We start from the raw sequence: 10,878 nt of genomic DNA, 5'->3' as shown, positions 1-10,878 counted from the left end.
ATGAAACAAAAACAAAAACCGACAACTTAAAAAAAAAACAAAAAAATAGCAGCCCCAAGTGCTCGTGATCCAAGTCCAAATACTTTTTTTAAACTTTGTATATAACGTATATATTCATATAGATCTATATTTCTCAATAAAAAAAGAAAAATTCATCATTATCAAATTGCAACAATAAACAAGTAACGTAATGCTAACTTGACATACATCATTTTAAGATGTTGTCATATTTTTTTGTCATATTTTCCACAATCAAAAACCATTCGCACGTTCGAGAGGTGACAAAAAGGCATTATAATCGCACCCCGATAACCTTCTGGTGGATCCCCCTCCCCCCATTAAACCAAACTGGAAACATCAAGGATATATTCATATATATATATATATATATATATATATATATATGTATATATATATATATATATAAAAACATACACTGTGCTGAGCACTGACAAACGTGGTCACACTTTCTCTGAAAAAAGAGCTAATGTCTGAATGGCCACGCACCCCATCGAAGTTCTTAGGCACAAATGTGCATTCATACACAAAAAAATCAACAAAAAAACATGTAATTCAACAAAAAAATGAGTACCTGTAGTCATGACTCATTTAAAAAGGAACAATCTCACACATACACACTCCTGTGATTCCCCCCAGTTGGTTTCGATTGAAAACCCGAGCGAATTTTATCGCCCAAAAAATGGGGTAAAAAGCTGCTAAGAGAAAGGATGTTGTGCAATTGCCCTCTCTCCAAAAAAATTCAACGAAAATGTTACAGTACAAAAAAAAAACAAAGAAAAAAATGGCCACTTTTTTTGTCTCACATATCATTAAGCAACTAAAAAAAAAAACATTGTGCACACTGGTGTTAAACGAACAAAAAAAAACCCAATCACACATCAGTCAACCAAATCCCACACATTCACAAAAATATCCACTTCTACATCTACCCTTTTTTTTTAATAGTATTTTCTTTTTTTTTTTTTAGGCAAGTGCAAATCTTCAAGTTTTTATACTCCTTTTTTCAATAGCTTTACTTTTTTTTATAGAAATGTAAAAAATGCAAAACAGAAATATCAACAGTGTTTGTCTTTCGAGAAAAAGGATTTGCTCTCAACTTAAAGGTCCCCGACTGAAAAAAACACTCACAACCCAAAGCACCCCCCCATGTTAACACTTCCAGTTGTGATGCCCATTGATTCCAAACACACACACACAAAGAAATATTCAAATCCCATCTCAATAAAGTGCATTAGTTCATAATAAGGTGCTTAAAATGTCGAGCGCCAGAGGATACCCATGTTTCTTTGAAACGCACGAACCCACCCACCCAATCCCCGTCCCCCCCTTGCTTAAGTGATCAACCTCCCCCCATTTTTTTAAACGCCGCCACCCCCGACCACCTCGTTCGTACTCCCTTTTCTTGGGGGGCCAAAATAGCTAGGCCCCGCCCCCATTTCCCCCCACCCCCGGGTTCCCCATAGCAGTGCACATTCATCATCAGGTTTGTCTGATTAAAAGACAAGAAGGCCTCAGGTAGCTATTGCTGCTGCGCTGCGTCACATCAGTAATCCTCCACCATCTCCATCTCATTTAGGCTCAGACACTCGGCTGTACTGTGGAATGAATAGCCTGCGGGTGGGAGAAAGAAGTGCGGAATCGCGTCAAGAAAAATACCGGCCCATCAGTTCATTTTTGCGTTCCCGGGTTTCGGCACCATAACTTGTTTACACCTTAGAAAGTGGAATATATATATATATACCCTGAGGTTTTTTTACAGTGACAAAAATTATTATGTATTATGCTAAAGCAAGGGTGTCGGGCTGCTTTAATGTCAACTTGATTTCAGGTGGGTCAGACCATTTTAGATATAAAATTTTGATTTTTTTTAATTATAAATGGATTAAAAGAACTGGATTAAAAGCCCTGAATATTCTGTTTTTTTTGTAGATCTAAAACAATGTTTATTTTAGATTTTTTTTAAATATATTTTTAGATTTTACAAAATGATTTTTAATTAAAAGCACAGCAAAAAAATGGATTAAAAATTACAATTATCAATTTAAAAAGGGGCAAAATCAGGAAATTTAATATACATCTATATCTATCATTTTAATTTGATCCTAACACAAAAAGTTACACGCGCTAGGCTCCACCCACTGCTTTATAAACCCAGCGGGCCTCTAGCTAAATCCACCAATCAAGAAAGGAGCACCTACCTAAGATGCTGGGATCGGTGTGCAGCATCACGGGCTGTTTTTTTTTCATCTTCCCTCCTTGGTTTTCATAGAGACCAACCTTGCCCATGTGGTTGGCTTGGAACATGGACTGCAGGGTGCTGGCATTCATACCTCGCATGGAGTCCTGTCAAAAGAGTACCCTCTACGTCAGTGGAAGTGGACCAATCTTTTCACATTCACCTCCAAGTGGCGCTACTTACTTGCAGAGGGAAGTTCATGTTCAGGCCAGCCACCTCCTTTGATAGCTATGAGCGCAAAAAGACTGGGTGAATCGTGTTCTTTTACCGTGGCGGCGGTTTACGTCTACCTGCTGCTGCTGCCTCTGTTGGTTGGCTTTCTGTTTGGCACGTCGTTCCAGAAACTGTTTGGCGAACTCTTTGGCTTCCACGGTGTCCCCCAGGTAGGACCTGATGAAGTCCAACACCGCATAGGGAGACTCCACCTCCTTCAGGTACGCCACGATGGTGGCGACTATGTGAAATGAAATGATATTAAATGAAATAGCCACCTTGGTGGATCCCAGGACGCCATTTTTCTTTACCATCCGGAGAAGAGGAGTTACAAGCGGAGGTGTTGAGGGCATGCAGCATCTGCTCACACCAGGTTGTGAAACCATCCTGAGGTTTCATGCCCTGCAAGAGCTTCAGCAGCTTGTCTTCCTCGTCGGTACGTTTACGCCGCATCATGTACTGCTCGCTGTTTCCGGGGAATTCACCCAAATTTGTTAGCGGCAAACACCCAAACAAAAGCTGCACAAGAACAATGAAGCAAACCTGAGTGAAGGGCTACTGCGGCTGTTCTTCAGGCCCAAGTTATTGTTGCCATTTCCACGCAAGCTGGCCTGGTTCTTGACTGCCTCCTCCCACATGCCCATGCTGCTACTGCTCTTCCCCTCCATGCCTCCAGGGCCTCCCCAAAGCCCCACGCTGTCCACCCATTGGCTCCCCATGGAAGAACTCCCCATGGACATACCCGAATGCTGCAGAGAGACAAAGATAAGGAATGATTTTTGTACTTTTGCTACAAAATACACTGATTCTTTGTTGTGAGAAGCCTACCCGCTCCCTCTGCTGCTGTTGTTGGACCCTCTGCTGTTGATGTTGCTGCTGCTGCTTTAAGAGCCTCTCTGTCTCCTGTTGCATCTCCAGCAGGGTCAGCGTTTGGGACTTCCCCGACTTGGAGAGTCCCGAGGAAGACGCCCCACTCCAGCCGGAGCTGCCGGCCCCTGGGCCCTGCTGCAGGAGCTTCATGATCAACTCCTGCTGCTGGCGGCACTGAAGCTAAAAGACAGAAATATTTTATATAAAATGGTGCAGCCCACACGAGATCTAATTGGCATGAATGTGAGCATTCTTATCACCTGCTTGCGTCTAAAAAGATCTTCGTCCTCCCTTCTCTTTTGTTCCTCTTGTTGTCTCCTCTTCTCCTCCCTCCTTTTGCGTTGCTCCTCCTCCTCGCGCTTCGCCCTGAGTTCGGCGTCTCGCCTCTCCTGCTGGAGCTGAACACAAAAATCACATTAAAAAATCCACCCACATAAAACCCTCATATCGTCCCCATGTCAAACCTTTTGAAGCTGTTCCAGAGTTGGACCCTGAGTAGAAGGATTCATTGTTATGTCCCAAAGACTGGCTTCACCACCTATGCAACATCCACAATTTATTTAACAGTCCGGGATTGGCCACAATTTGGATCTCCCCCAAAAAACGATTGGTCACCTGATGGTTGTGAAGCTGAGGTATGCATGTCCCACATGGACCCTGTATCTGGCACTGACATCGACCTATTCATCGAAGGCATCATACCCTGCTCACTGCACCTTAAAAAAATACAAATAAAAGACTTTAAAAACAAAAGACAAACCAAAAAAACTCACAGTAACTTTACCTGTTAATGAGCTGGAATAACTGCTGCTGTTGGAGTTGCTGATAAAGAGCCGCCGCGGCCAGTTCCTGCTGTTTCTTCAGACGTTCCTGATCCAGGTTTCCCTAAAAACACCCAATGGAGACCCGTTATCTCACCGCCACGTTATCTCCCCGCCAAGTTAGCACCCCGCCACGAAAAGCTCCTACCGTGGCCTGTCTATCCATCTTCCCTCCCTTCTGCAGCCACCCTTTCCCGTCATCGATGTTGGCCGAGCTTTGACTACCGGTGCCGGCGGAGCCACGGGTGGGCTGCGGGCGCTGCGTCGGCGGAGGCTGCCTCACCAGCAGGGGGGGCGGAGAGGGACCCGGGGCGAAGGGGACTCGGCCCCACATCTTGATGACTTCGCCCAGGGGTTGGAAGCCCTCGTCACAACCTCGCTTGACCAGGAGGGTCATGGTGAAGTAGCCTGCTTGGAACCACTCGCACATTTCCACCGTGGTGAAGGGACCTATTGACAACATTTTTCAATCCCAATTAAATGGAATAGAAATACAGTCAATGTGTTTATTTGTCTGAAATATGATATGGGGCGGGTACCCTGAATCTCTCCCTGTGGGTCTTTGTAAAACCACTTCATGGCGGCCTCGTGCGACAACGGCAGAGCGGCTGCAGTGTTGCGGCTTTCCTGCTGTAGAGCCTGCGTGAAACACTCTTCTTCCAAAGAGGTGTCCTGCAGGGACGCCACCATTTTTTCGGCCTCCTGCAAACACGTCCAAAGACAAAAAAAATGATTAAAAAAAAGACAATTATTGATTAAAAGGGGGAATATCAGGAAAATTAATATACATCTATACTCTTCATTTTAATTTCATCCTAAAACATAAAGTTGGCACTCGTGATTGACTTTCCCCGGCCACACAAAATGATGCGGTGGGCCAGATTTGGCCCCCGGACCGCCACTTTGACACTTGTAGTCTAAAGAACCAAGACCAGATGCCTACCTGTTGCAGGTGTTTCATTCCCTCGTCATCCTCAATGTCTCCTGCCCCGGACATAGGCAGGAGCGGAGCAGCGGAAGATGGCGGTGGCGGAGGCAGCGCTGAAGAAGAGGCAGTGTTTGGGTTCACCTGCGCCTTGGATCCGACGACCAGAGACAAATCTGCCACACACAAAAATGTCCTTTTAGACCAACTAACTTATCTTTAAAAAAAGAAATACTTTCCTTACCTTGGCTCGGTGCGCTACTGTCTTTTAAAGGGTGGCTGTTGCTCAGTTGAGCAATGTCGACCGGTGGGCCGCGGTGGCTGGGCTGAGGCTCCAGAGACGGAGGTGCGCAATGGGTAGGGGGTGACGAAGTGGGCGGTGCCGGTTTTGCTTCTGCGTCCATGGAAGGCGAAGGGGCTTCTTTGCGGTCTTTGTCGATCTCACCATCGGGGAGACTCTCCTCCTCCTCCTCTTCCTCGATGCCCTTGAAGTCCAAGTCTTCCTCCAAGATTGTATCCTTGCCGCCCTTCTGAGAAATAACAATGAATGACTGCCAAAGTCGCCCCCCCCATTGGCTTACCTTCATGGGCATGAATGCACCGGAGGAGTCAAAGGTCCCCATCCCGCCGTCCTCCTCGTCCATACACCACTCGGGCAGGCCGTCCCTATCGTCCTCGGGCCCTTCGCTACCGGTGCGCCTTCGGCCGGCGCCCCCGGCTTCGGAGCCCCCGAAGTCAAAATCGAACTTGCGTCGACGGCCCTCGCCCGGACCGCCGTGATCCCGCCAGCCCGCTGAGCGGGGACCGCCATCTGTATGGGGGCACCGGTGAGTCAGCCAGAAGTCCAGGAGACCAAACGTCTAGGAGACCAAACATCTAGGCGACCAAACTTAGATTTGTCATACCGTCTCTGCGGGGTCCAGCGACTCTCCAGTTGCTTCCCGGCTCAGGCTCCTCCCCCTCTTGCTCTTCCCGGAGGGTACGCCAGTTATCGCTATCAGCCCTTGTGTACTCCTTCCTCCCGGGACCCCCGGGACCCGCCGACTCCTCGAAACCAGGGCGGCCCCCCTCCCGGCGAAGAGGTTTCTCAAAGCGACGTTCGCCTCTGAAATTGGAATCAAACATAACCAATGACTAAAAAAAATTGCATCTTTTTGTGAGGAGCTCCATTTTTTTTTCCTTACCGGTCATCCCAGCTCTGGCTACGATGTATCTCTCTAGAGCTCCGCCCAAAGCTAACCTCAGCATCTTCAATACATCTTTGGTAAAAGGTGCTACTTTCTGCACGGCCCCGGCCTGCGTACACAACACCAAAAAAACCCATTTCCCACATTTCCATCATTCAGGTCAATCTGTACCACTCACCTCTGCTGCCCCGTGTGGCGCCCCGTCCTCGGACCACGCCGGCCGGGGACGCTCCACCCGCCGGCCTCCCCAATAGCCGCTGTACGGCCACGCTATTCACCGACATGGAGAAGTTCCTCTGCGAGTAAAATAAGCATAACTCAACCAATCTCTCTTTTGCATGCCGGGGTGATTGACTTTTAAAAACCAAACCTGCTCCTCCTCAGTGAGAGGCACCAATGCCAGTGGCTGCATGGGCTCTTCCTGCAGAACAGCAGCGAATTCCTTATCCTGCATGTCCTCCGGGACCTGAAATGAGCCAAAATGGAGCCTTAGGGGAACGACTTGACCCAAAATTTAAAAATGAAGGCGGATCCTGAGGTCAAAAAGGGGGATGGACTCACCTTGTTGTCTTTGATATAAAGTGCTAACATCTCCTCTCGGCCGTAGCGGTAATCGGCCAGCTTGTACTTTGGCATGGCGGGGGATGGAGGAGGGGACGTCACACTCCCCCCACTGGACAGTGCACGGAGCCTGGGTTGAAACAAGTGCAGGTAAGCTTTTTAACTCACTAAAAACATCAAATTACCGTATTTTCACGACTATAAGGCGCACATAAAAGTCTTAAATTTTGTCCAAAATAGACAGGGGCGCCTTATAGTCCAGTGCGCCTTATATATGGACCAATACTACAATAGTTATCACGATAAAATCAAATAAATGAGTCGATAGGGTACATTATTCTCTACAGCTGACAAATACGGCAAAGCAAGGAAAAAAATAATAATGGCGACTTGACATTCTTTGATAAATAAATCAACCCCCACTTTAAAAGAGCTGTGCTTTGTAATATATTAGTTTTCCAATTTGCTACGAGACAGACGAGGTTCCAAGGCTGGCCGAAAGCGGAACAATGGCTTCATTCACTCGCCTCTCTCGGAGGAGTGTTATTGACTCACGGGCCCACATCTAAACCATATGTACCTCGGAGAGTTTGTGGTTATAGGGGGGTTAGCATAGAGTGGTGGTGTGGTAAACGGGCCATTTTTTGTAAGTAGATCAGCATTTATATGAAATATTTGTAAGTATATCAGCATGTATATTAAATATTTGTAAGTAGATGAGCATTTATATGAAATATTTGTAAGTAGATGAGCATTTATATGAAATATTTGTAACTAGATCAGATTTATATGAAATATTTGTAAGTAGATCTGCATTATTTTGAACTATTTGTAAGTATATCAGCATGTATATTAAATATTTGTAAGTATATCAGCATGTATATTAAATATTTGTAATTAGATGAGCATTTATATGAAATATTTGTAACTAGATCAGATTTATATGAAATATTTGAAAGTAGATCTGCATTTTTATGAAAAATTTGTAAGTAGATCAGCATTTATATGAAATATGTGTAAGTAGATCAGCCTTTTAATGAAATATTTATAAGTATATTAGCATTTACATGAAATACTTGTAAGTAGATCAACATTTATATGAAATAATTGTAAGTAGATCAGCATTTAAAGGAAATATTTGCAAGTAGAGGTACAACTATTTTTCCCCTGGGCCTCAAATATGACATCACTGATCTAAAATACAACTTTAAATACAAAAAATACTGCAAGAGGTAAGCAGCAGCAGATGTGTTGAGAAAAGAGAGAAATAGAGAGAAATATTCTCCCGATTGGCTGCCGACCAAAAACATTCACAGCAGTTGCGGCCAGTTGCAAATGGAGTGTGACCAAAACTGCCCGGCTACACCTCCCATTAATCGCTACGCAAACATCCACTGGCGAGAAGAGGAAATGGAAGCGACGTATCGATTCCTATGGTCGTAAAATGCAAAAAAATGGATAAAAATGTCACCATTCTGGGCCGAAGTTGAGAGTCTCAGCAGTCATGTTCCTCACGTCCGCGGAGAAGTGAGTATCTGTGGAGTAAACAAGGTTTTTGGGGGGATTACTTGCTAGCATGCTAACATTTGGAGGATTTGTGCTAATTTACCCTGTCCAGAGATTTCGGAGCAGGCTGGACTGGGCAGGACCAGGCTGGGTTTTGTTAGGCTTGGGGTGACTTGAAGGCTGAGTGGTGCTTAAGCTGTGGTCACAGGGCGCCCCCCCTCCGGAAAAAAAATACACATCCACAAGAATAGCTGCCAGTTGTAGGTGCTTTTTTTTCTTCTTTTTTTTTGTGTTGAGAGGTACCAGGTTATCAAGTCTGTGATTCAACACAGATTTTGGAGAACGGAAGCTCCTGCTACTCACAGCCCATTAAGGTTGTAAAACATCGAAGAAGAAGAAGAAAAAAGACAGGAAACTTTGGAAATCATTGACGGAACTCCAAAAAAAAAAAAAAATTGAAGAATCGCTCCAATTTTTTTTTATTGCGTTAATCTCTGTTAACGCGTGCACTTTTTTTTTTGTTTCTTTTTTTTTTTACAGCAGTTAAGATCTCACATTTAAGGTCCGAACCTGAACCACTTCATCCAAAAAAAAAGGAACGGGCTACAGCCGTCCCAAAAAAAAAATGGCTACTGGAATAGCCGTCAAGAGAGAGGACGCACTGCTTTTCCGTTCCTTCCCTTTTCTCGGTGCCTTTTTCCGACTAAAACGTGGACTGGCGGAGACCCTCCAGGTAAACCCCTTTGACTTATAGTCCTTGGCCTCTGCACCCCTGAAAAAAGAAGCCAAAAATCAGAAATTATTCTTAAAAACAATAAGCTCGAGCTCCTTTTTTGGATGTGCTCATATTTAAAAAAAGATATGTAGAAATAACAGAGCCAGGCTAAACAGTTATGAGTAAGTAGATGTGCAATAATATTGCAATATGTCTGACTCATGGCTAATGCTGCAATGTGATTGGTCACTTGAAAATATCAGTGTTGGGAGGGGGGGGAGTGAATATGTTTATTCCAAAATTGAGAAGCTTTGAATCATACTAAATCTCATTTTTTTAAATATATATTTTCACTGATAGGCCACATAATTTTAACTTTTGAGCACCTTTTTTAATGATAATAATAATAATTAGATGGCACTTTGAAACAGTGCCATCTAATTATGCATAAATAATATATCTAATTGACAGGGTGCAAAACAGTTATGATACTGATTTAGCCTGGAGCTATGTCAAAATAAAAACTTTATTCCCAGTTAGAATAACAAAAATATAAAGAAAACACAGTATAGCATTTTTTAATAGGTTTTTCAATGTTGTTGTCAAAATTAATTGGACGTCTGCCACCGTCAATGACACTGATTCTTCCCATTTTACACGATTTTTTCATTATAAATGACATGCAATGAATGATAATACATCATGTTAATATATTAGTATATTTCATCGTGCATTTTGACTTAAAAACAGGACTTTAAAAGCATTGCGTCAAATTTCCTGGGCTAATTAAGCTAAAATGACCAAGAGTATAGTGCACATAAACAGCTAGCAATGCCCGATGTGAAGCCTAGCTAACACTTTATTCAGCAATAGGAAGTCGTTTGCTTTCGAGTGGATGAAATAAGTGGTTTATTGGTCTTGATGTGTTTTTTATAGCTGCTTTTGTGTGGAATACGTAGCGAATGTCCGCGTCGATGGCTGAGGCCTCCGAGGTTCAAATGACACCCGCAGCAATGATGGCGGAAGGGGGCGGAGTGTTAGTCAAGCACTCCTCGGGCCTGCTTCTACACTAACTCGAGATCGCAGCTCACTTTCGTGCAAACTTTACCCGCAACACGACCGGGACAGCGGCGGCAAGGGGGGGAAAAGAAGCAAAAACTGTGAGCGATCGGTATAAGTAGCCGGCGCTATGCTGCGTTAGCATGGAGGCTAATAGTAGCCAGTTAGCTTGCGAAGAGGAACCGAGCCCGACACCGCGGCTTACCTTTACTTGTCCCGAACCACAAGCACCACCCGGGCTGCGTCGCCTACAGCCAATGTACTGCACGCATTGTATTCTCCGAACACTTGTGAACGCATTCGACACAATGGATCTTTCGTGCTTGCTCCGTGCTCAATGTCGTATTTTTGTTCTTCCTCGCCTTCTTCCAACGGTCGCATCAGTGTTAATGTGTGTGTGAGTGTGTGTGCTAGTCTTGTTGTTTGTGTTTCAAAAACATGGCCGTCTGTGTCCTACCACGTGACTGCACACTGACAAGCAGTGGGCCAATCAGAGGTGGGGGAAAGTATACACTCTCATTTCTTCAAAATAGAAAAAGAAACGTTATAAAAAGGGTAATAATGTTTCAGGTTTAGATAATTAAAGAGTATATTGCGTATAATATTAGACTTTTAATACAGTACTTTGAAGGATTAATTGTAATTGGTAAACTACCCTGCTTTACTGTACTATTTGCTCTACGCATGTGTCAAAGTCAGCCATCTTGGGTAGTAAGGAACAGTATAAACAGTAGGACAAAATATAATAAAAGGCGAAGCTTCTC

General features: G+C 44.2%; 1 protein-coding gene across 1 annotated transcript; it reads right to left on the bottom strand.

Annotated features, from left to right (window-relative positions):
* Positions 1–1,473: 1,473 nt before the first annotated feature.
* On the bottom strand, positions 1,474–10,552 carry gigyf1a (GRB10 interacting GYF protein 1a). The gene is made up of 24 exons (XM_077742245.1): positions 10,320–10,552; positions 8,444–9,112; positions 8,306–8,369; positions 6,835–6,964; positions 6,644–6,739; positions 6,452–6,569; positions 6,271–6,382; positions 5,992–6,191; positions 5,668–5,897; positions 5,331–5,616; positions 5,105–5,262; positions 4,701–4,863; positions 4,310–4,611; positions 4,125–4,225; positions 3,956–4,056; positions 3,805–3,878; positions 3,601–3,738; positions 3,299–3,520; positions 3,014–3,219; positions 2,782–2,936; positions 2,548–2,711; positions 2,441–2,485; positions 2,220–2,364; positions 1,474–1,632 (listed from the first exon to the last, which is right to left on the bottom strand). Exons 3-24 carry the CDS (start codon positions 8,338–8,340, stop codon positions 1,565–1,567), a joined length of 3,249 nt encoding a protein of 1,082 aa, XP_077598371.1. The 5' UTR covers positions 8,341–8,369; positions 8,444–9,112; positions 10,320–10,552; the 3' UTR covers positions 1,474–1,564.
* Between the last annotated feature and the right edge of the window lie 326 nt (positions 10,553–10,878).

The sequence above is a fragment of the Stigmatopora nigra genome, chromosome 20, assembly GCF_051989575.1.
Source record: "Stigmatopora nigra isolate UIUO_SnigA chromosome 20, RoL_Snig_1.1, whole genome shotgun sequence".
Classification (NCBI taxonomy): domain Eukaryota; kingdom Metazoa; phylum Chordata; class Actinopteri; order Syngnathiformes; family Syngnathidae; genus Stigmatopora; species Stigmatopora nigra.
Note: the sequence above shows the minus strand (reverse complement) of the source record. Positions and strands in the feature narration are given on the sequence as shown.